Consider the following 25607-nt stretch of genomic DNA (forward strand, 5'->3'; position numbering starts at 1 on the left):
TGCTTGTCTTACTCCCTTCTTCTAGCTCGAAATTACTTGCCAAGTGGTAAGGACCGTTCATGGTCACACGGTGAGAACATTGGTGTTGACTATGAAGAGATAGGGTCAGACAGGGGAGGGGCCAGTCAGATTTATCAACTCAACCTCCTTAAAGCATGGAGAGAGGCTGAAACCAATCTCTGGTGAGCCCGGTTAAGGAAAGAGATGAGTTGGTGCCTGAGATGCCAAATTCCAACATCCTCATTCCCGCCATTGAGATAACACTCTCACACAGGCCCAGAGAGCAGATGTTGCTGCATTGCAGATGTGTTATACCCCCTGCCCAGCCGAATGACTCTCAAAACGAAAATTTTGCAGAAAATCAATGTGATCGCTTGAATCACTGGAATTATCATCTCGATATCTCTTGTCCTTCTTTCATTTCAGACGTCTTGAAAACAAGTTTTAACAAAGTCCTGGAGAAGTGCCCAATGCTGGAGGACCTCCTGCTTTACCCCTGGCTCAGATAAACTCCTCTCTGACACAAACACACACGCATACTGAATTCACATCTTGCCATACAAATGTGATACAGTAACCAACTTTCTTTCAGAAAGAAAGAAAGAAAATTGGGAGATTCAAAAATTTCCTCACAGTAATGTTTGCATCAGTCTATCAGACGAATCCCCTCCAAGTCCAATATTTACATCAGTTACAGTGATAATGCTTGGTGTCTACTTTCAGCCACCGCAGTAGAATGCCAGGAATGAATCTCATTGAAATTGTAGTTGCATTTGCTATTTCATTTAATTGTCATGGATGATACACAGATAACCCAACAGCAAACAGAGGAAAACAATGGGCTTAAATACACAGAGGGATAAATGAGGGAATAAGACACAGGATGAGAGCACAGCGGCGAGAAATCACAAACAACAAGACCATGGGGAAGGAAAACTGAAAACACTAACATAGTCTAAGGAGCTTAGAAAGAAAACGTCTGGACTTCTTTAAGTTGCTTGAAGATGTTCAAGCAAAGTTTAAGTTCTTTTCATCCGAGAAGGTGAAACATCTTCAAGCAACTTCAAGTCCAGACGCTTTCTTTCCAAACTCCTTAGACTACGATGACCTAGATGACTGAGAACCTTCACAGACATGAAAACACTAACACAGCACACATGACTATCAAAGTAAAACAGCAAACAAGAGACTTTTACAAAGACACAGAGTTGACACAGAGACATGACTGACTGGGGAGAAATTGGGGAACATGGAAACAAGAGTGACTAGACATGACACGTGGGACACAGGGGCAAGGCAAAGTAACAGAAACCTAAAGCCTAAGAATATAACACAAGAAGAAAACAATAAAGAGAACCAAAAACATACATAAGAATAATCAATGAATATAAATGAACAAACACAAAACACTGGGTCACAGACTCACTACCATGACAGTTAAATGTACATAATAAATACTTTAAATCAGATGACAATGTAGCTGACACTGTGTTTATTATAATGTGTGTGGTCAACCACAAATCTTCATACTGTCATCCATAGATGAGGTCTTTATACAAATGATGAAAGATAATGAAAGAAACTGTTTAATTGATATGAAATGATTGAATTATAAGAAATATTATGGCTTTGTCTGCCAGTGTTTTTCTGTAAACTACTTTGAACTACTGGCAGTCAGTGAAGTCACTGAAAGGCAAGATTCTATGTTGTGTTGCCGTAGTTTCCAGAGTTTACTTATAAAGCTCACTTACAGAATTCAGTTAGAAAAGTCAAGCATTTGAAGGGTGCACATTTGAAGGAATATTAACTCAATCTTAGCTCATTACGGTTTACATTTTCGATTTTAAAGGGTCTCCGAAATTACAATGAAAAAGGAAACAAGAAAAATTGCCACTCCAGCCGATAAGAAAGATTCGGGAGATCAAGGTAAGTAAAATAATAAAATCAAATCCTGGTAAAATCCAAATCCTAGAAATGTTGACACTGTGTGAATCATTTTTGGAGCAATTGAATCATATGTTTAATTGAAAATAGCTTTAATACAAGATGTCTAATCAAAGAAAGGTTACCGGTCTTTTGGTAAAATAATGTAATAAGTTTATTCTTGGACTCAACAGTAAAAACAGACCAACAAGTGCCATCAAGATCTAAGACTTAGTAAACCTAGTATCAACTCGCACTGATCAGTTATTTTTTTCATCCCAAGATTAAACTTGTGATCATTTAAGCAAAAGCAATTTCAAATTCTTTGCCATCAAACTGCTTCCAGTCTTGATGTCGGGGACTCTTTTTCACCACTGTGTTGTTGTCGTTTATAGATTGTAAGAGCAGGACTGCTAAAAGAAAGGCCAGTCCTGAAAAGAAGACCCCAATGAAAAGGAGGAGGGTCGCTGAGCAGGCTGGTCCTTCCACCAGCTCAGATGTGGTCAAAGGAGTGAAGCGCAAGGTTGTGCAAGATGAAGAGGACACAACAAAGAGAGCAAAGAGGGCTAAACTTCTTGACCATATGAGCGGTGACAAGGAGCAAGCATCCTCCTCGTTGGACTCTGGTAAAGGTAGGCTAATTAGTTGAATAAGGGGGTAGATTAAGTGTGGTTGCTAGGTTTAAGATATTGGTGTTTAGTGTTTGTGTCTATCATCCAGTGAGCTGATATGCTTTTGGTGTTTTCCACATCTCCAGACTTGAACAACAAACAGGTGTGCGCAAAAAATGGCAAAAGAAAGGCCACGGGAGACGACAGAGAGTCACCCAAGAAAAAAAAAAGGAATGTGGACCAGGACAAAAAATCAGTGGCAGACCAAAAACGTAAGTAGCAAGCAGCTTGGGTTTTATATTCAGGGGAAGGGCAAAAGGAACATTTAGGCTACAGAGGAGAGTAATTTGTGTCACAGCTGTAATAAAACAAGATTTGCTGTTTTGTCTGTTCAGGTGAATTCCAAGCCAGATATGTGGAGGAGCACCAGCTCGGAGAAGGAGGCTGCGGAGCAGTGTTTTCTGGCTACCGGATAGAAGATCGTTTTCCAGTAAGTGTTCAGATGATGGTAGTAAGACAGGCAGTAACGCAGATAATGGATAATATCGTAAACTGAGACGTCTGCTGTGTTTCCACCTTTCATTATGTCATACTGAGGAAATGCTCACCAATGCTCTGTGTCTTCTAGGTTGCCATCAAACACATTCCCAAAAATAAAGTCTACTGCAAAGTGGCGGTAAGCGTCCAACACTTGAATTAGTTTTACATTACTGGATTGAATGCGGCGTTCCTCATCATCCACTTTGTTGTAATATTTCAGGATGAAAGCGGGAAGATGCTCTCGGTGGAAGTGGCCATTATGGTTAAACTTGCAGGTGAAGCAGAAGGGTCAGTGGGAATATCAGCACCTGTGTCCTTGCTGGAGTGGTTCGACCTTGGCAAAGAGCTGATCCTGGTGCTGGAGAGACCTGTCCCCGCTGTGGACCTGCAAAAATACAAAGCAGAATATGGAAGAACCTTACCAGAGGACAAGGCCAAGGTAGGTTGACTGGGAGAGCCTTAGACTGTACAGCATTCAATCAAGGCAGAAAAGCATTAACTCATTATTGTGTTTTTCATCTTTTCCAGGTCATTCTGAAGCAACTAGTTGATGCTGTAAAGGAACTTGAGGATAAACACATCTTTCATCGGGACATCAAGGGAGAAAACATTCTGATTGAGACCGGCTCCGATGTGCCTCGAGTTCGCATCATTGACTTTGGACTGAGCTGCTTTGTTAAACAGCGATCTCTGTATCGCGTCTTCTATGGTAACATATTCTGCTCCTGCTTTTCACAGATGTAGCAATTTGTGTCTTTTGTTTTAGAAGAAATTGTAATTGTGTCTGTTTGTTAGGCACTCCTCTTCACACCCCTCCCGAGTGGTACAGGAGGAGCTGCTACAGGTGTGGACCCACCACGGTGTGGCAAATGGGAGTGGTGTTGTATGAAGCGCTTCATGCACGGCACTTTAGTACCGAGAGGTTCCTCGCAAAGAAACTGAGCATCAAAAAGCGTCTGTCCACAGGTAAGAAAACTTCACACTTCCAGATTCACTGATGTCTTGGATCACTAGAACTATCATCTTCATCTTTTTGATCTTTTCTTTCTTTCAAGAATGCCAGAATTTCTTGGAGGCGTGTTTAACTATAGCCCCGGAGAAGCGCCCAACACTGGAGGAGCTCCAGCTTCACCCCTGGCTAAGATAGCACACACAAACACACAATTCACACCTTATCATATAAGTGTGATACATTGTGGTAACCTCCTTTCTTTTTTCTGTTGGACAGGAATGGGTCAATCTTAAAAAATAAATAAATAAAAAATTAGCTTTTTCGGACTTCCTGTAACCCCCCCAGCCATCCCAGGAAAGGGGATCTCTCTTTGAATGGGCTTTCCCGAGGTTTCTTCCCATCGATCTGGCCCCCTGGGGAGTTTTTCCTCGTCTTCATAGAGAGCTTGGGCTGGGTCAGGAGCTCCATCAAAACTGTCTTTATTTGATGACATTAAAGTCATCAAATAAAGATGTGTTTTACTTAAAGTAAAATTGGATCAAAATAAAACTTGTTTAATTCATCTTTGCTGAGGATTCTCCTTCATTACTATTTTGTTTTGTTTTGTTTTTTTTTACCCATGGTGCATTTTGACAAATAAGAAAACTGAATCAGGTTAAAGTATGCACAAAGACAGTCACACTGCAAATGATCTGAAGACTTGCATCTGTTGCTCTAACCCCCAACTAGTTTAGACAGATTTCCAGGTTCTACCAGAGGTTTTTTCCTTCAAGAAGGGAGTTTTTCCTTCCCACTGTTGCTGAGTGTTTGCTCATAGTGGGTTGTAAAAGCATAAAAGTTAATAAGAGGCATTCATAGCAGAGTTATCACAGAGGGAACTATATAGCTTAAATGTACAATTTCTACAGGACGAATTATAACTTCATTATGTATAAAAGCTTCTGTGGATAATTACTCCTATTTGTAACTTTACACAAGAGAAAGTTTGGTGTCACACTATTTATAACAGGTTGGGTTTTGTCCTCTGAGTTGAGCCTTTGGTTGCAGTTTATTGAAGAATTTCCTCTAAAGTAGCTGTTGATAAAGATTTAAAGTCCTGTTTATATACAGAAATATGCTTTAGTTCATGTTTTTTACATGTCTGCCTCAGTGGATCAGTAGAAGATCTGGCACAGGAAACTAGATGATGAAAAAAGGGTACGAATACACATATATATCTATATCTATATAGATACAGATATATAAACACACACACACACACACAGGTTGCAACGTAGTATTTTCATTTTTTCTTAGCATTTCTTTAACGCCTTGGTGCAAAAGAATACCTGCATCTGTGTGTTGGAAAAAAGAACTACAAATTTGGAAAGGAATTTATTCATGTTCTTACTCATAGATGGAGTACATGGTTTAAAAAACACTGAGGAAACAGATATGAGGCGGCTGTATTAACATAAAAACATTAATACAGTTAAAAATGAATAAAAAGTTGCACGCTTAAACTTATTTCTCTACAGTTTGTACAATTAATCCATGTAACAATAGGTTCTCCCTTAATATAGTAGTTATTAAAATATCTTTACATAAAAATACATTTTTAAGTACTCTCCAGTGGAAGTCTGTTGTGGCTTATGTTTCTAAATGACACAACCATAAAGCAGCCCACAGAATATACAAATATGTCTTTGATAAGTGAATGTTGGCTCCCACAATGGCCTGTTAAGTTATTGCAAAAATAATTTACTGCATAATATGTCAGATTAGAACATGTTATGAGCACAAAACTGAAGGGGAAACAATAAAAACAAAAATGAAAAAACAAATACTAAATTAAGTTAAAGGATATTTCTTACTATACTATATAATTGTATAATGTTGCGTTTGATTGCAAAAGAAAACCCACCAAGAAAAAAAGAAAGAAAGAAAAAGAGAGAATAGTTTAATATATTCAAAACACATTCTTTTCTTTTATTTAAGCTGTAGCAAGATTCAGATGGACAAAAGAGAAAGAAAATTATTACAGATTTGTTTTATTAATCATGAATAAACTTTATTATACACAACTCTAAATTTCAGTTGGTCTTAGTCAGATGTGTTTTTAATTAAATCCTGCAACACTGTGCTCGCTGCCATCACTTTATATCTTAGTGTGCAATTCAAATATATACTTATTACAATATTTTCCCCCTTAACTCTCAACTCGCGTTTTTAAAATGTCTGTGATCATATTTGTCCGTTGACTTCTGTCTGGGCCTCGAACGATTCATCAGACAGGTTGGCAGCCTCCAACTGATGCTCCAGACTTTCATCATCGCCTCTATTCTGATCAACTCTTATCTTAAACTTAGTGATGAACTCATTACTGGCCAGCGCGTCCTCCTTTTTAGGGCATGTGGGCTTTGATAACAGCCGGCTTTCCAGTCGCTCTGCAAAGAAAATTCACAAAACATTTCTTATTTGGTAAGCTTGTTAACAAATTTTAGTTCAGTTTTGCTGAAAGTTATAGCATGCATCAAGTAAGAAGCAATTGGTTTTTAAAAAGCATATACATTCCCCAAAACATTTTTATTATGTGCATTTTGGAGAATAAAAGATTGTACACAATTTCCCTTTTTAAAGTAAAAAGATTATTAAGTCTAATTCTTACTTATTCAGTAGATTAAAGTATTGAAACATCATTATTCATAAAATATGCACATTACAAAATTAAAGTTATTCAAAAACTACTCAAGTACTTACTCCAATACTCACATTATTCAAGTAAATTTAATTTTTGCCAATGTAATGTCACATAAAATCTTAATCTGAATAAGGGATTTGAACCCCACTGTCACGGCCAGGGGATCAGCAGGCCGCTGACTAGTAGTGTTCTCTCTCTCTCTCTCGCCAGGGCGGAACTCATGGTGGGTTCACGCCCTCGGCCCACGCCCCTCTGAGGAGGAAACACCTGGGCCTCATCAGTGCAGCCAGCATTTAAGCCAGGGAGTGGCTTCTACTCATCACTGGATCGTTGTGTGTGACTCGCGTCAGTGCAGCCCGGCTCTGAGCAAGTTCTCTTTTGCTTCCCTGTGCAAAACCTCTAATGTGTGTTTCCTTCTGTACATAGATCCCCTGGACCCGACTCTGCATCCCCCGAGCGGTGTTTGGAGAGAGAGTCAGAAGAGGAGCAAGTGTCTTTTCCCTACCTGGATTTCCCCAGAGCCTTTTCCCTGTCACCGCTTTGTATATAGCACTATCCCCTGCACTGTTTGTATATACACCTGGTAGAACTGTAATAAATACAGACTGTGCCTCTGAGTCCTGCGTGTGAGTCCTCAAGCGAACCGTGACACCCACACAGATGAGAGCTTAGCAGTGAAGCTCTCTCTTAAAATTTGAGTTATAAAGTCAGAAGTTATCACTGACAGAGATCCATGTTCTTTTAACATAAGAAAGAATATTTGCTGAAATTGACATTAATCCAAGCCCTTAAAACGCCATTTTGGATTAAGCATTTCCTTTTAGAAAAGTCTTCAATGAGCAGGAAGCTCCAGTACTGAAAAAAGAAGCCAACATCAACTGCTAAACGTGCTAAAAGTAAGTAAGTCCCCGTAGACTCCTATGATCAAAACACATACAGTATAAAAGTTATAGGTTACAGATCTGAAAAGTAAAACAAATGTCAAAGTGCAAAAAGACTTATGGTCCCATAGAAGTCTATTCCATTTGCCTGGAATTAGGTGAACACCTTTGTGACAAATTTAATGGCTCAGTCATTTGTTTCATGTCATATTTAATAAAAGACTGACATGGTGGCATGTGGAATTGTCCATTTTGCACATATTTGGTCATTCTAAGCGTCAGAAGGGGAAAGATCATTCTGGGAATGCCTACTGGCGAAGGATGTGTGACTGACAAGTCCAGTGTGTGAAGTTTAACTACAGTCTAAGGAGCTTGGAAAGAAAAGCATCTGGACTTCTTTAAGTTTCTTGAAGATGTTTCACTTCTCATCTGAGAAGCTTCTTCAGTTCAGAATTTCTTCAGAGAACTGAAGAAGCTTCTTGAATGAGAGGTGAAATGCTCTTCAAGAAACTTAAAGAAGTCCAGATGCTTTTCTTTCCAAGCTCCTTAGACTACGATGACCTGAACGACTGAGAACCTTAACAGACAGTTCTTCCCTTCATTCATCATGCCTGATTTCAAAACACCAAGATGGCAGTCGTGAAAACACTCATCTTGAGTCTTCATGGGACTATGGTGAGATCAGTTATGCCTCTTATGATGCTGTCCCAGACTTCAAAGCAGTATAAAACATGTTTGCAGCCTGTAACAACTGTGCATGCGGTTATTTTTCGTTTTAAGATTTCCATGTTTAAATCATAATAAGATTTATTTTTAATTTTAATTAACTTGAGGTGAGTCAGATTCTTTCATTCAAGTCACTGAATGAATCTCTTGACATGTTTGGGGGTAGGTGCCTTTTGTAGCATTTTAATGCAATTATCTGACAGATTATATGGTCTACACCATAGGTGTCAAACTCTGGCCAAATTTGGCCCGCAACCTAATTACATTTGGCCCGCGAAGCCATACCAAATTACTATTAGAGCTGGCCTACTGGTATTATACAGCTAATATATATTGTTTAGTATTAAGCTTTGCTTGTTCCATATTCAGTTTTTCAGCAAAATGTGTTTGAGTCCATAAGAAAAGATTCATTCTTATATCTGGAGGAATAAATATATTTCAATAAATATTAAAGTTAGCCCGCGACTTTGATCCAGTTTTGAATTTTGGCCCACTGTGTATTTGAGTTTGACACCCCTGGTCTACACTGTTATTAACTATACTAACACTCTGTTCCAGAAGTCTGTGCTGCAAAGAGGCAAAGTGAATACCGCACCTGCAGGAGTAATGGGGGTCATCAGTCGGTTCAGCTGGATGTTCCAGTGCCGTACCTGTTGACTGGCATTCCTCAGCCTCTCCTGAACCTCCTGGAAACAAAAATCATGCAGGCATCTTCATCAGTGTTGTTTTAGAAGAGCACTAAATAAGATGCTGCTCACAAAGCCAGTCAAAACAAACTTGTTCACCTCCAGACGCTGGTGACTTCTTTGGCGAGATGCCTGCAGATCCTGGAGCTCCTGAGAGGCAGAGTTGAGGGCTGAGGGGGTGTCCTCATCGGGACTGCCATCTGACAGCTCCTGTATGGGGCTGAGGTTTTGCATTGTACGTTGCTGCTCCTGGAGGAGCTGGAAATGTTTCCTCTTTTCATCTTCAGCCTGCAGCAACCTGAAGGAGGGGAAAAAGGGAAGAAGCAACTGAAAATGTTAATACTTCTCATGGATATCTCAGATCTCCATCACAAATAAAATAATAAAGGGCCATAATAAGAGTTAGAAATCCATTGTTACCGCTCAAGCTCCAGTCTGGCCCTCTCCTCCTCCAGCCGAGCCTGGATCTCCATATTAAGGGCAACTTCCAGCTGCTGCTGTGTCAGCTCCAGCTCCCTGATCCTCTTCTTCTGTTGTTCAGCCTCCTTTTCCTTCACCTGCATCTCAGCCTGCATGCTGTCTTTTATCTATGCACACACACACACACAGCTACATAAACAGATGCACCAACAGAGCGGTATAAACTGACCTATTCCTGAATTACCTTTTCCTGGACTGTCATAACCATTTTTCCAAATCATTAAAGACTAGGTGTGAATTTTATAATGACAGTCAACATTTTGCTGGAGTTCTCAAAGATCAAAGTCAAGGAGAAAAGACTCTGTACATAATTGGTGTCAAGTGGAAAACTTTTTTTTTTACCATCACAGCCTCTTTCAGCTGTCTTTCCAGTTCCAGCTGCACCTCCCTCTGCTTCCTCCGCTCTCTCTCCTCTGCCTCCCTTCGGCGAGTTTCCAGTTCCCGTGCATGCTGTGAAACAGATGAAAGAGACATTGTTTGCTTTGTGTTTTCACCTCTATCCAGCAGGTGACACTAGGCCATCAGCTTCGAGGTTCAACGTATTGTGCTTTCAGCGGTGCTCTTCTTGATAACTTGGTTGAAGTAAGTGGGTATTTGAGTTCATGTTGCTTTCCTTACAGCTGTAAGTAATCTGCTCATTGGGGCAAAAAAGTATTTAGTTAGCCACCGATTGTGCAAGTTCCCCCACTTAACATAAGAGTTATGAGTTATAAGATGCAGGTCGATGTGTAAAAATAACTCAGTTGTTTGGTGGTGGCTATGGCAGGGCTTCCACAGAGGCCAGCAGGTGGATGAGGGAAGGGGAAGCAGGAGGAGAGCCCCGAGGCGGCCACCAGTCCGAGTGTCAGGTGAACTGAACTTCAGGTAAGAAGTTATGACCTGCAGTCTCTCTGGGTCAGATATAAACCAAGTTTAGGTGGAGTTTATTTTCGTTGTGCTGACTTTTTACAGTCAGTTACAATACCTCATACTGTGTGAGCTAGCATGACAAGTTTATACAGATGTTCGGTTGCTATGATGTTACTGATAGTGAACTTTATTTTATTCATAAGGTTAGTTAGTAGAGTTGCCAACAGCTCCTTAAAAAATGGAATGGTCCCTCATTCAGAGAAAATATTAAGCGTTTGGTATTGAGCTGAGAAGAGACGCAGTTTGTCCCGGACTTCAGCTAGGATGGAAAAAGACACAAAACTGGAGTTATTCTGTCTTTACGCTGCACAGCTGCCTCTTCTCCTCTCATTATCTCTCCTCTCTCTCCTGTTGCTACTTCAATCATGAAACTGATCAATGATCAGCTGATCGTCTCTCTTGTTTGTTTATCACCCACTTTGAGCCAGAAAGAGGAAACCAGCAGATGTCGCGCTAAACAGCAGCAGCACGTTTAAGCTTGATCAGCTGTTGTTAGAATTTATTTAGTTAGAATGTTTGCTGGAGCCACAGCTGTAAAGCTGTAAAGCTGCTGGTCATGATGTCGGTTTGGATATGTGGTGAGAGGGAAACATGAAGATGAAACCAGGAGATGTCCTTACTGAATCATCAGAGCTGAACAGGTGATGGAGAAACAGGTTTACCTTTTAGGTGACAGGAATGAGTTGAAGTTATGAACTGTTTCTGAGAGATAAATAACACCAGGATCCTTTTTTTATGTACCTGACAGCTGGTAACTGTGCAGGGGCGGGTCTAGCAAAGTGTTGCCAGGGGGCCAGGTAGGGCATTAACAGGGAAAGGTGGGCACAAAGAAATACTTTTCTTTTTTATTCTCATTTAAAATATCTAGCTTTTATTAAATAATTATCTGAATCTTGTGAAGAAAGTTTTTATCTGACGTAAAATGTATGGAAATCATACATATACCAAAAAGACTGTACATCACTGTCACAACAGCATTTGTTTTCATTCAAAGGCTTTATGGCTTTAATACCTGGTGGGCCAATCTGTAGTGAAAATGCCCAATTTTTTGTCCCAGTCCAGCCCTGCAGGTTAATACTGGCAGTGTCACCATGCCAGCTGACTGCATTTCATCATCAGCCAGTGTTGTTCTCAATATTACCAAAGTAAGGCAGCATATAAAGTATTTACTTGCTTTCAGGTTTTATTCAAATGTTAGTCTTTTCAGTTGTTTCTCCACTTTTTTCCTGTTTCAAAATCAAACACCAGTTTGTGAGAAGATTATCTTCTTTTTTTTTTTTTAACAGGCATTGGTTTTGCATTGGAATTGGCTAATTTGCCAATTGTATGTTAAAAATGTTCGTATTTTAATATTCAAAAATGTTTTTGCCCAAAACACATGTGCACTACATGTCAGTAAAAATACTATGCAAATATTGATGTCCTTGAATGCTGAATAAACACTGACTGATTGTATCTCTTGTACTTAATCAACACAGTATCTAAACACTTTGCACCGTAGTGGTTAAAATCTCATTCTAATAAGGTTACGGTTATTAGGTTTACAGGGTTATTGAATTATGGTGAACGGTTGGTAGAATTGTTTTTAACATTATCTGCCAATTACATCTGCCACCCTTCTCCAAATCTGTGCCCCTACCTGGCCCCCCCAACAAAAATTTTCTAGACACGCCACTGCATCCTGGTGCATATATATTGTGCATGCGTGTTCCTTTAGGAAACAGGAAGATTGCTAGGAGAAAGAAACGGATTAATCTTGTTTGTTAGGATCATAGCCATAAATGGAGGACTCTTATAAAGTCCATGGATTTTCATTCACACATATTACATGAGGTATCTACTCTTTACACACTAAGGATCCACACTACCAGGGCTACGGCACACAGCTGTTTTATAAATCATCAAAACCAATACTATCCTAAGATTTATTATATACAAAAATGATCTGTTCCAAAATGTTTTCATGTAATCCTGAAAACAGAAAAACAATCTTCTGCACTATTAACCATCCACAAATGGAAACAACAGACAATACAGGTGATTTTAGCTAAAAAGCCAAGAAAAAATTGTGTGGTTTTTTTTTTTTTTCCAAACGATGTCATTTACAGCCACAGAGGACAGAAAGCTGCAGTATGTAGAGAAAGAGAAGAGTTAAACCTATAATCAACATGAGTCCTTGTAGATGGCAGCCTCCGGTTTTTAAAGACTTCTATTGGTCTCTAGTGGACAACAGAGGTAACTGCAGGATTCGAGCCAGAATAGTGTAACTGCAGTTCAAAACGACATATTTTTTTGATTTCCCATAGAAAGTGTGTGTCCAGCCACGTGTCAGTCCAAGTGGCAGGATTTAGTAATTCTGGTAATAGTTAAATGTAAGTCATTCACAAATATTAAGTCGCAAGATTTCAGTCTGACTAACCTTGGAAGATTACACGAAGACAATGTCCACATATGCAGACGCACGCATATATCTAGCGTATAAGAAATTTCTTTGCACAAACGGTTGAGTCAAATGCCATTTGTTTTTCACAGCTTCAGGGGGTGCACCGTTCCTAGAAATACTGCAATACCAGGTCGATGCGTGGAGTGGACGGCGCAAGCCCCTATTCCATCTCACTGCTCCAAAAATCAATTTAATATATGGTCCCCGGGTAGGGGACGTATCAGATATTAAACTGATAAGAACAGATTTTTTCTTTTGGAAAAATTTTTATTGATACTCAGACATATAACAACATCATCATCATCTCATTTATTTTCATAAGCCCACCCCATTTAAAAGGATTACTTCTTTATTATCTCCCATCCCCTTTTAAAATACAACAGGAAAACAAATATTTAAATGTTTTTTCCTTTTTTTTTTTTTTTTTTTTTTTCATAGAGAATTTAAATTATTTAAAAAAAACCATCCCATCCCTTCACAAGCTTCCGGTGCTCAGAGGGGACTCTCCCCAACTTGCTCCTTCCACACCGACCTCTCCCGGAGAGCCAGGCTGTTGCTGCTTAGACCTTTCTATGTGCGAACCCGGCTCCTCCATCCGAATGGGCACAGAGGCGATTCTTCTTTGCGGCTGCTCTCTCAACTTAGTATTTCTGGCACAGATCTCTTTTACTGTTGCTGTTGCCATTCGGAGAGCAGCCACGGGGGGGATCTGCGTGTGCTTGCTCACCAACAAGTTTCTGGAGGTCCAAATGGCGTCTTTTATAGCAGCAAGGGCGAGCCACTGCTTTTCAAAGCCTTTTCTTTGCGTTTTCACTCCTTGGCTCACCCCATAGAGGATTAGGTTTGCTGTCAGGACCTCCCTTGCTGGTAAGTACGGGAAATTTAAGGAGCCGGCCATGTCCCACAGGTCTATAGCAGCACTGCACTCCCAGAGTAGGTGCCTCACCGTCTCAGGCGCGCCACAACCCGGTCGGGGACACATTTCTGTTGTCGACATTCCTCTGGAGTGCATGACAGCCCTGACTGGGAGAATCTCATGAGCCACCATCCAGGACACATCCTGGAGCCTGTTAGAAAGGACGGGATGGTTTGTCAGACGCCACACTTCTATGGCCTCTCCAATAGGGAGGCCTCTGACTGGGACCACCTCTCCCCTCTCCTGCACAACTGAAATGAGAGAATGATGTTTTGTTAAAATGTCCAAACTCTGATCTTCCAATTTAAAGGAGGTTAAAAAGGATTTCAGCTCTACATAGGCTTCAGGAACATCAAAGGAGACGGGGACTCTAAGATCTACTGGCAGGATTTTCTTTTGTCTTAGGTAGCTACCTAACCAAAATCTAACCCATGCCTGTGTCAGAGGATTACTATTAGGACTCGTAGCCTGTCTCATATGGCTACTTGTATAGAGGCTTCCCATGAATAAATACAGATCTGGGACTCCTTTGCCACCATCTTCCTTTAATTTCTTCATTATCCCTCTTTTAAGTCTCTCCCATTTGGAGTCCCATAGAAAGTAAAAGATGGCTCGTTCTAGTTTTAACAATACGTCCTTTGGTGGCAAAAAGACTGCGCTGACTAAAAGAAGCAAGGGTAAAATCACTGCCTTAATTACTAAAACCTTCCCTCCAAGAGTCAGCTTTCTCAGTCTCCATAGGCCTAATCGTTGATTCACTTTTCCTATCATTCCCGGCCAATTTGCCTTTCCTCCACCATCCTTATCAAATCTAACCCCTAAAATTTTTTGGTCGGTTTGTGTCACATTTATTCCAAGTCCAGTCAATTCTATAGTCTCCCATGGCCCGTAGAATTGTACCTGAGTCTTGCCCCTGTTGAGTCTAGAGGCCGAAGCCCTTCCGAACCAGTCCGTAACTTCAAAAGTCCTTCTCATCGAGGATATGTCTGTACACAGGATGCTAATATCATCCATGTACAGTACACACTTTGCCACCTGCCCCCCACTCCCAGGTATGTTCATCCCGTTTATACTCTTATCTTTCCTCAAAATTTGTGCCAGGGGTTCAATACAAATAACATATAAAAGAGCGGACAGGGGACATCCCTGTCGTAAACCACAGTTCACCTGAACTGCATTCGTCAGGGTCCCATTCATGACAAATCTGCTCTTTATATCTGTGTACAACAACTTTACCCAGGATATAAGCCTTTCTGGGAAACCCATCTTCTGCAAAACTTTAAAAAGGTACCGGTGAGATATTCTATCGAAGGCTTTTTCAAAGTCTAAATTCAAAACAATCAGTCGCTTGTTTCTCTTTCGAGCAAAACAAATCGTGTCTCTAATCAACACCAGACTATCCGTGATCTTCCTGCCCTTTACAGTACATGCTTGGTCTTGGTGGATTATCTGGTCCAAAACCGGTCTTGTCCTTTCTGCTAGAAGCTTGCTGAATAATTTACAGTCACAGTTTAAAAGCGTAATCGGTCTCCAATTTTCCAAGAGAGTTTTATCCTTCCCTTTATGAACGAGTGTGACTAAACCCATTCTAAAACTTTCAGGCAGCTTATCTAATTCACTAAAATCTGTAAAAATTGAAAGTAAATCAGTAGCTAAAATATCCCAAAATGTCAGATAAAACTCAATCGGCAGGCCATCTAAACCAGGGGATTTTCCAGTTTTAAAACTCTTAAGACACTGACCTAACTCGGCTGTAGTAAAAGGTTGACTTAACATATCACTAGACTCAACAATCTTATCAATATATTCCAGGGTTTGCTCAATGACTCTTTCCTCCACATTTTTCTCCCCATACAGGTTTTCATAATATTCTTCAATCACTTTTATTATACCTTCAGTACTCACTACTTTTTCTCCAGCTCTGTTTCTTAGCTGAGAGACAGAGCCAGGTTTGTTCATAATTTTTTTGAAAAAGTATCTCGTACATTTTTCTCCCTCCTCTCTCGCTCTCTCTCTACTCCTTAGTATGACTCCCATACTTTTATCATTTGCTATTTTCTGCATTTCTTTTTTAACCTCTCTAATTTCTTCGTAGAAGTGTAAACCCCACCTATTTAAGAGATGGTACCTCTGTAACCTTTTCTGTAGTCCTCTCATACACCTGTCTTTTGCGGCCTTCTTTCTCTTTCCTGCTTGTTTAAAAAAGGACCGAGTCCTACACTTCACCATTTCCCACCATGAGACACGTGTTGCATAGAAATCCTGGAGAGTCTGCCATTCAGTATACCTCTCCTTATACTGTCTGAGCAGATCCTGATCCTCCAGTAGGGAGCAGTTTAACCTCCACACTCCCCTCCCCATTGTTATATCTAGTTCAAGGAAAATTTTAACAGTTAACATCAGATGGTCAGAAAAAAAGACTGGCATCAAAGTGGCCTCTACTGGTGAAAAGTCTCTAACAAAGATATAATCAATTCTAGAGGCCCTGTCACCGTTTCCACTATACCAAGTAAAACCCTCCTCCATTGGATGAACCGTTGGAAAACAATCTATCAATTTAAAGTCTCTGACTAAACCTTGTAGTAAAAGTGACGTCTTATCAATCTTCACATCTTGTGTGGCTCTTTTTCTATCTTTCCTGTTTAAAATACAGTTAAAATCCCCTCCAAACACTAAAGGCGCTTTTCCCAACAAGTGGGGTTGCAAAGCCTCTAAAAGATCATATCTTTCGTGTTTGTCATTTGGGCCATAAATGTTCAAGAGCTTAAATTCCTTTTCCATATAAATAAGGTTAACAACAAGTGCTCTTCCATCACTTACTACAGTACTTCCCTTCACCGACACCAGAGGGTTTTTCACCAATATGGCTACTCCATCATTTTTATTTTCATTTGATCCACTCCAGATGGACATTTGTGGCCACATATCCTGCCACTGACCATATGCTTTTAGGAAAGGTATAGCACATTCCTGTATTAAAATAACATCTGATGTTACACTATTCAAGAAGGATAGAACACTTTGGGCTCTTACTTTAGACCTAACACTCCTGACATTTATGGATGAGAAGGTCAGAGCCATGAAGATTAATACAGAACACAAGCTAGTCATTATGAAACTAAGGAAAGATTGTTCTCTTCAAAGGCTCAACCCAAACTTTGGGGGGGCATACCATCAATTTATTTCTTGTGAGTGTAACTCTTCCTTCACCTCTCCGGGTTCCGAAGGGGGGACCGCCACTCTATTCCCTTTTCGTACTCTAGGTGACGGCCTTTGTCGCAGAGCTGCATTTACCATCCGCTCCTTTGGCGTTGACTGCAGAACTATGTTAAGGAAGGAAACCTCATTTGGTGAGTCAGAGGGGAAGACCCTGGAGTCCTCCCCTGAGGAACTCCCTGAAGGTGTTTCATGCCTCCCTCTCTTTCCTGAAACAATTGTCCCAGAAGACAGTTCTGCTGCAGTCCTCTTTGCCACCTGTGAATCAGGAAGGCCAGGGGGGACAGGGGGGGCAGGGGGGGGCTGCCCTTGAGCATTTTCACTTTCACCACTTACTCCTTTCTGAACTCCACTCTCCTCCTGCCCTCTCTCCCCCTCCTCTGAGGGTTCTGGTTGGGCAGGTCTTCCATGCTCCTCCCCTTTTCCCTCCTCCTCCTGTTCCTCCCCTCCGTCTTCAGGTGCTGGGAACTGATTTAAAATATCTGTCCCAGCTGCATCAATCAAGACATCCTCGTTTACCATTGCAATCAGGTTTCCCTCATTAATCTGGTTTCCTTTTTTAAGTTTATTTGCAAAGGACCGCGGACAGTCCCTAAAGAGGTGACCTTCCCCTCCACACAAGTTACACTTACGGTCATTTTTACAATCAGCATACGTATGCCCTTTCTCTTTACATTTCCCACAGATGATTTCCTCGCATGCCTCTATCAAATGCCCATGCTCCCCACACCTCCGGCAGAGCTTTGGTTGGCCCTGGTAATGGATATAGCCTCTATTATCTCCCAAAACTATCATGGACGGGAGATGTTTTAAACCCCGGAACCCTTGGGGATCTTCCCATTGCTGTATTGGTACTTTCCATACACAATTCCATATTCCATCCACATCTCTCACCTTCCTCGGCTGACCCTTCACCGTACAATATCTCCCCAACCACACACAAATGTCTTGGGCATTCACCGTTTCATTAAACATTTTAACTATTACTGTTTTCATAGTATTGTCTGTCAGTTTCTCCACATTGAAAATTTCAAATTGTGGTCTCAAATTTTCGAATCTTCTCCAAAACTCTTCCAACAATTCGCTTGAGCTGAAACTTACATCAAAACCCCTGTTAAAAGGGAGGGTCAAAATGCAATTCAAGTCATTTGGTGAAAATCCCAACACCTGTTGAATCAATTTCCTGGAGAAATCCAGCCTGGACATCTTTGGCACTTCTCCAACATTCTCAATTAAACTGAAGCGCACACAGTGGTGCCTCCGCATACTGGCATACCCAGCCATTGCGGAGGCACCAAAGGTTTAGAAAAAAAACACCTGCTACAAACACACAACAGAAGATTAAAAAGGAAACGTTTTCAATACAAACAAATAATTTCTATAAAAAACCACGTACCTTTGCGCTGCAATAAATAACCAAGGTTTCACCGCCCAGACACCCAAAGGAGAGGATCGCAGTCCTAGCCTAAAACCAATAATCAAGTGCGAAATGATAAGAACAGATACTACACTTGATCTTAGCCAAAAGGCCGAGAAGCGATACCCACATATCGCACGACAGAAACGACTCATTCTGCTTACTGCAACTCTAACTCATGGTTACAATGAAGAACACAGTCGCCTTCTAACAAATGGTAGAGGACAGGTCGATGTTTTACTGACGTTTTACCTCCGAAACATCACAATATAACTATGGTCGGCATGTTTCAGTTTTTAAACGGCGCCACATATATGACGACACTTTAGTTTCTGAAACGCCGGTCAGCGCATGCCGGTTAATGAGATTCAAAATCACGTGGTCGCCTGCAGTCCAATCAGCGGTCGTTGAGACGGAGCGTCTTCAATTCATTTTTATAACTTTCTTGGCGTTATAATTGTTTTCATAATATGATAATTACATACTGTTAGATTTTTAATGTTTCTCCTCCCGGTAACTGTATTCCTGTTATGTCTGGGCTTTCCCTAATTGCACAAGCCAACGGTTCTACATATAACATGTACAGTAAGACTGAGAGGGGGCGACCTTGGCACAGACCTCTCATTTGTCTTTCATCCCAGCTTTTTTGGGGGTGACTGGGTGGGGGATATTGCTCACAGCAAATTCCTAAAAACTCCTATTGATCATTGTTGCTCCCATAGATACATTTCAGTTTACCAGTCATGAGGCTCCAAATTATACCAGGAGTGGGGTTTGAACCCACGAGAGCATGCGCTCATTGGAGCTTAAGTCCAACGCCTTAACCACTCGGCCATCCTGATGCATATATATTGTGCATGCGTGTTCCTTTAGGAAACAGGAAGATTGCTAGGAGAAAGAAACGGATTAATCTTGTTTGTTAGGATCATAGCCATAAATGGAGGACTCTTATAAAGTCCATGGATTTTCATTCACACATATTACATGAGGTATCTACTCTTTACACACTAAGGATCCACACTACCAGGGCTACGGCACACAGCTGTTTTATAAATCATCAAAACCAATACTATCCTAAGATTTATTATATACAAAAATGATCTGTTCCCAAATGTTTTCATGTAATCCTGAAAACAGAAAAACAATCTTCTGCACTATTAACCATCCACAAATGGAAACAACAGACAATACAGGTGATTTTAGCTAAAAAGCCAAGAAAAAATTGTGTGGGTTTTTTTTTTTTCAAACGATGTAATTTACAGCCACAGAGGACAGAAAGCTGCAGTATGTAGAGAAAGAGAAGAGTTAAACCTATAATCAACATGAGTCCTTGTAGATGGCAGCCTCCGGTTTTTAAAGACTTCTATTGGTCTCTAGTGGACAACAGAGGTAACTGCAGGATTGGAGCCAGAATAGTGTAACTGCAGTTCAAAACGACATATTTTTTTGATTTCCCATAGAAAGTGTGTGTCCAGCCACGTGTCAGTCCAAGTGGCAGGATTTAGTAATTCTGGTAATAGTTAAATGTAAGTCATTCACAAATATTAAGTCGCAACATTTCAGTCTGACTAACCTTGGAAGATTACACGAAGACAATGTCCAGATATGCAGACGCACACATATATCTAGCGTATAAGAAAATTCTTTGCACAAACTGTTGAGTCAAATGACATTTGTTTTTCACAGCTTCAGGGGGTGCACCGTTCCTAGAAATACTGCAATACCAGGTCGATGCGTGGAGTGGACGGAGCAAGCCCCTATTCCATCTCCCTGCTCCAAAAATCAATTTAATATATGGTCCCCGGGTAGGGGACGTATCAGATATTAAACTGATAAGAACAGATTTTTTTTTTTTTTTAGCTAAAAAGCCAAGAAAAGATTGTGTGGTTTATTTTTTTTCAAACGATGTAATTTACAGCCACAGAGGACAGAAAGCTGCAGTATGTAGAGAAAGAGAAGAGTTAAACCTATAATCAACATGAGTCCTTGTAGATGGCAGCCTCCGGTTTTTAAAGACTTCTATTGGTCTCTAGTGGACAACAGAGGTAACTGCAGGATTGGAGCCAGAATAGTGTAACTGCAGTTCAAAACGACATATTTTTTTGATTTCCCATAGAAAGTGTGTGTCCAGCCACGTGTCAGTCCAAGTGGCAGGATTTAGTAATTCTGGTAATAGTTAAATGTAAGTCATTCACAAATATTAAGTCGCAAGATTTCAGTCTGACTAACCTTGGAAGATTACACGAAGACAATGTCCAGATATGCAGACGCACGCATATATCTAGCGTATAAGAAATTTCTTTGCACAAACTGTTGAGTCAAATGCCATTTGTTTTTCACAGCTTCAAGGGGTGCACCGTTCCTAGAAATACTGCAATACCAGGTCGATGCGTGGAGTGGACGGCGCAAGCCCCTATTCCATCTCCCTGCTCCAAAAATCAATTTAATATATGGTCCCCGGGTAGGGGACGTATCAGATATTAAACTGATAAGAACAGATTTTTTTTTTTTTACTTCTTTTATTTTCTTTCCACAACAATTCAAAAAACTTTTTCCATTTCCATTACAAAGACATATTTACATTTCATTTCTTTCCCACATTCATTCATCGCAAACCAATCATTTTCATGTAACATATTCATATAACTTATTGCTTTTCATTGCTCCTTTTCCCTTTCTCCCTTCCTTACTCTTTACCTACCACCACTTTTTAGGTGCCTTCGCAGTAAAGAGGGAAGGGAAATCTTTCCATCTATCCTTGATCGTGTCTATTCCCCATTTTTGTAGTTCATGCCAGTATGTCTTTTCAAATTCCCTCTCTACAGCTTTAGTCGTACCTATTTCCCCCTCTTTATATCCTCCCGTTATACAACTCTGTCTTGCCTTCCACAATTTCATTTTTACAATTGTTAACAACATACAACGTATTTTGTATCTCTCTTTTTCTATGCTGTTAGCCCTGAAAAGGGTAATCTCTTCATAAGTCACCGTGCCCAAACCTTTATACTTCCCCTTTACCCTTTCCCATACCTTTTTTGCGTATTCGCATCCCCAAAGTACGTGTTCTATTGTTTCCTCTTCTACGCAGTTGTCCCTCGGACACTTTTTCTGTTTTCCCAAGTTATGTGCATACATGATGATCCTCACGGGTAACCTTTTGTGTAAATGCATCCAATTAAAATCCTTCAAAACATTTTTAAAGGTCTTATCCTGTGCACATTTCCACACTTCTGGACTCACCGGTACCTGGTTATAATTAGCTTTCCATACCATTTTCTTATATAAAAGTTTATGGTTTAGTACGGTATCCACCTCTTTACATTCAGCATGTTTCTTTCCCCATCCCAGCATCCTCTGAAAATATTTTGGTCTAGTTTCCGCCTTTGGTCCCTTATTTTCCCACCCTATCAAAAAACGGTATGGAATCGCTAACCAAAACCATAACAATATTTGACATTTATGGACATAGTTCTGTTTCAATAGCTTGCATACATTTGCATAAAACATTGTATCTAACTTCAAAGGGACATTTGGTACCCCTTTCCCACCATCTTCAATTTCTTGATACATTTGCGTTCTTTTGACATACTCATAACCCCCCCAAATAAATTTAAATATCGCTCTGGTTATTTGCGCTCTGTAGATCTGAGGCATCGGAAACACATAGGCCAGATGTAATAACTTCGGCACCACCTCACTCTTTATAATCAGAACCTTCCCCGTAATTGTTAATTTCCTTGCTTTCCAAAGGCCCAGCTTCTTTTCTACCGCACTTAACCTTTTTTTCCAATTGCTAAGCTCATCTCCTTCCTTATTTCCAAAGGTGATTCCTAAAATATTCATTGGGCCTTGGCACAAAGTAAAATCACAGATATTATCTCTTCTACCCTCCCATGTCCCCAAATATTTATACATCGACTTCTCTTTATTTATCTTTGATCCAGTCGCTTTTTCATAAATATCTAAAATTTCTATCGCACCCTTTAAACTATCATCATCTGCCAGATATAATACTGTATCGTCCGCATACTGCGATATCTTTAAAACTTCCCCCCGCGGCATCGGAATCCCTTTTACTCTCTGGCTTTCCCTTATTGCGCAAGCCAAAGGTTCAACATACAGTACATAAAGAACAACAGATAATGGACATCCTTGCCTCAAACCCTTTGTTTGATACACTTTTTCTGTAAGGAATCCATTTACTTTTATTTTCAGACTTATGCCGTTGTATAAATTTTTTACCCATTTTTTAAATTTCTCTCCCAAGCCCATATACTGCATTACCCTCCACAAAAAATCATAATCTACCCTATCAAAGGCCTTTTGTTGATCTAGGCTCACACATAGTGCTGGCAAATTTCTATCTCTAACGTATGTGAGTATGTCTCTGTGTAGTTGCACGTTCCAAGACATTTGCCTCCCCCTGACCCCACACGTCTGATCCTTCTCCACTATTTGCATCATTACTCCCGCGAGTCTATTTGCCAATATCCTACTCAGGATCTTATAATCCACACATAGCATAGTTAACGGTCTATAATTATCAAGTTGTTGTGGGTTACCTTTCTTGAATAGAATAGAAACCACACCCGTCTTCATACTCTCTGTCATCTCCTTTCCCTCCATGATTTCCTTAAAAACTCCCAACAAATGTATCCCCACCATTCCCCAAAAAGTTTCGTAAAATTCCTTTGTTAATCCATCTATCCCTGGCACTTTGTTTGCCTTCATTCCTTTTAATACTTTATATGCCTCCCCTATTGTAACTTCCCCTTCTAAACTGTCGCTTTCTTCTCCCGTTAATCTCTTTTTTATTTTCTTTAAGAAAAAATCCCCTTTTTCTCCCTCTAATTTTTCTTTTCTAAACAAGACCTCATAATACTCCTTCGCCGTTTTAAGCATATTTTCCTTCCCTTCTATCATTTTCCCATCCTTCTCTAATTTTATTATAACTCCCTTTTTTTCCTTACTTTTCATCTTTTTAAAGAAAAGGGCCGAACATTTCTCGTTCTCCTCATACTCCTCCTGCTTTATCTTATATGTTTCAGCCCTTGCCTTCCTTTCAAGTAGTTCTTCCTGCTTCAATCTTAAACTTTCCATTTTCTCGTCCATGTTTTTGTTGTTTCCTTTTTCATTTTGTAGTGTATAAGTATATTCTATTTCTTTTTGCAATATACGAAATTCCTCTTTCCTTACGCTGGACCTTTCCGTACAATAATCCACCGTGAACTTTTTTATTTTGTTTTTTACATCCTCCCACCAATCCAGTTTATTTATATATAAGCTTTCCATCTCCTCCCATAAAGGGAAGAGCTCTGCAAACCTTTCCTTATATTCTTTTTCCATAAGTACTTCGTTATTCAGTTTCCAGTATCCTTTTCCATAATCTATTCCTTCTATCTCCAAATCCACCACTATCATTTGATGATCTGTGAACAAAGCCGGTATTATTTTCCCTTGTTTTATTTTACACTTTTTCTCTATCAAGATGTAATCTAATCTACTTTCCATCCCTCTTGTGTTCTTCCATGTGTACCCCACTCTTTTCCCTTGTAGTGTGGCCATTACATCTATTAAACCGTATTTTTTTATAAAGGTCTTAAAAGGGAGCGAAGTTTTTATTTTCTCCAGTGAACAGTTGAAATCCCCTCCCACAAAAATATTTTTCCTTGTCATAAAACAAGTGTCCATTTTTGAAAGAAGTTCTCTTCTTAATTTGGGATCCACATATGCATACACATTTATTATACGGTTTTGTGTCCCACTTTTTTCCACATCTACAACCATAACCCTTCCCTGTATTAAAGTATAACTGTCCTTTATTCGTATACTTTTATTCCCACATAACACTCCTACCCCAGTCCCATGTACTCCCCCTATACTCCAGACCGATTCACCTCCTCTCCATTCCTTCGTAAAGAGGTCAACATCCCCCTCATCTTTTAAATGTACTTCCTGCAACAAGCAGACATCAAAATTATAATACAACAAAAATTCATAAACCATTTTTCTTTTCCGAGCATTCCTAAGTCCCCTTACATTTAATGTTATTATTCGAAAGTTTCCCATGTCTTAAAACATAAATCAAACAAAAAAAAAAGGGTCTCAAAAACAAAACCAAAACAAATCAAAACCATAGGAGTTTTATTTCAGTATCCCCATTTTTAACTCTTCATATTAACCTGCGCCAATAAGTTCTTAATAAAGGAATCTTCCGATTTTTCTTCGCTTTCAGCCTCTTCCCCCGTATCCCCATCACTAGTGAAGTCACTTAAGGGGGTATGCATGCATTCAGTCTGTGTACCCCTCAAAACATGTCCCTCCGTATTTTCCACCTCCTCGATCCGTTCCTCCCTATCCTCTTTATTTTTCGTTTTTGTCTCTTCTGAAGAAGCACCTGAGCTCACCTTTCTCCGCCTCTTTGCTGATTTTCTCCGCGGCTTCGCTACTACTGCCCACACCTGTCCGTCCTCTGCTTGTTTCTCTCTCTCGGCGTCCGATTCACGTAATGTTCCTTCCTCCTTTTTCCTCTGCTCTACTCCGCCTTCCTTGCTCCCAGCTCTCTCCTCGTTAAGGTGATCTTCGGCAGCCGTTGACGCCTCCTGTGTTCTTTTTCCGATATCAGCTTCTGCATCCGATTTTCTGTAATGTTCATTTCCTGCCGCTTCAGAATATGACCTTGGCCTAGTACAGTCTCTTGCCATATGGGTCTCTGAATCGCACAAATGACATTTTCTAGGTTCCTTACAGTCTTTAGTTATGTGGCCTATCTTCCCGCAACTCCTGCACCTCATTTGTTCACACCTGTCCGCATTATGTCCGGTACTGCCACATTTTCTGCACGCTTGGGGCTGCCCAGCATACACTAGGAAACCCCTATCTGCTCCTATGGAGAATACCGCGGGTGGATGGCAATATCCGTCCTCGGTAGACGTATCCACATTTAATTTGACTCGGAATTGTCTTTTTCCGGTCCATAGTCCTAAGCCATCCTTTATTTTGCGCACTCCTGGTAGTACTGTGACGTACCTTCCTAAGAAGTACTTAATTGTCTCTTCCGAAACCCAAGGGTTATACATATGGATCGTTAAAATCCTATAATCATTTCTGTACAAAGGAGTTACCGTATATTTCTTTAGTTCTTCGTTTTCTTCTCCGTGAAATCTCCTTCTCACCTCCTCCGCACATTCTCCCGTGCAAAAGGTTACATCATAATGTTTACTTGCC

The 25607-nt window shown here is 40.3% G+C and overlaps 2 protein-coding genes, 1 long non-coding RNA gene, 2 other non-coding genes and 3 pseudogenes across 5 annotated transcripts; 2 read left to right on the top strand and 6 right to left on the bottom strand.

Moving 5' to 3' along the window:
* The first annotated feature begins 1000 nt into the window (after window positions 1-1000).
* On the top strand, window positions 1001-5749 carry LOC145420384 (serine/threonine-protein kinase pim-1-like). Its single transcript, XM_080289574.1, has 9 exons — window positions 1001-1926; window positions 2319-2555; window positions 2681-2806; window positions 2930-3024; window positions 3163-3210; window positions 3295-3513; window positions 3603-3783; window positions 3870-4040; window positions 4130-5749. Exons 1-9 carry the CDS (start codon window positions 1866-1868, stop codon window positions 4219-4221), a joined length of 1230 nt encoding a protein of 409 aa, XP_080145700.1. The 5' UTR covers window positions 1001-1865; the 3' UTR covers window positions 4222-5749.
* A 248-nt stretch (window positions 5750-5997) lies between these two features.
* Window positions 5998-9972, bottom strand: LOC145420383 (uncharacterized). The gene is made up of 5 exons (XM_080289573.1): window positions 9822-9972; window positions 9420-9586; window positions 9099-9297; window positions 8909-8999; window positions 5998-6452 (listed from the first exon to the last, which is right to left on the bottom strand). Exons 1-5 carry the CDS (start codon window positions 9951-9953, stop codon window positions 6250-6252), a joined length of 792 nt encoding a protein of 263 aa, XP_080145699.1. The 5' UTR covers window positions 9954-9972; the 3' UTR covers window positions 5998-6249.
* LOC113037423 (uncharacterized) lies at window positions 6451-7820 on the top strand. Its single transcript, XR_003274626.2, has 2 exons — window positions 6451-7051; window positions 7133-7820. It is a non-coding gene; the product is annotated as an uncharacterized LOC113037423 (long non-coding RNA).
* Window positions 9973-12924: 2952 nt separating the features above from the next.
* On the bottom strand, window positions 12925-13099 carry LOC145420785 (U2 spliceosomal RNA; annotated as a pseudogene).
* Window positions 13100-18343: 5244 nt separating this feature from the next.
* On the bottom strand, window positions 18344-18504 carry LOC145420790 (U2 spliceosomal RNA; annotated as a pseudogene).
* Window positions 18505-19139: 635 nt separating this feature from the next.
* On the bottom strand, window positions 19140-19222 carry trnal-uaa (transfer RNA leucine (anticodon UAA)). The gene has a single exon. It is a non-coding gene; the product is annotated as a tRNA-Leu (tRNA).
* An 848-nt stretch (window positions 19223-20070) lies between these two features.
* On the bottom strand, window positions 20071-20260 carry LOC145420746 (U2 spliceosomal RNA). The gene has a single exon (XR_013902067.1). It is a non-coding gene; the product is annotated as a U2 spliceosomal RNA (small nuclear RNA).
* A 466-nt stretch (window positions 20261-20726) lies between these two features.
* On the bottom strand, window positions 20727-20932 carry LOC145420771 (U2 spliceosomal RNA; annotated as a pseudogene).
* Between the last annotated feature and the right edge of the window lie 4675 nt (window positions 20933-25607).

Source organism: Astatotilapia calliptera, chromosome 15 (assembly GCF_964374335.1).
Source record: "Astatotilapia calliptera chromosome 15, fAstCal68.1, whole genome shotgun sequence".
Lineage (NCBI taxonomy): Eukaryota > Metazoa > Chordata > Actinopteri > Cichliformes > Cichlidae > Astatotilapia > Astatotilapia calliptera.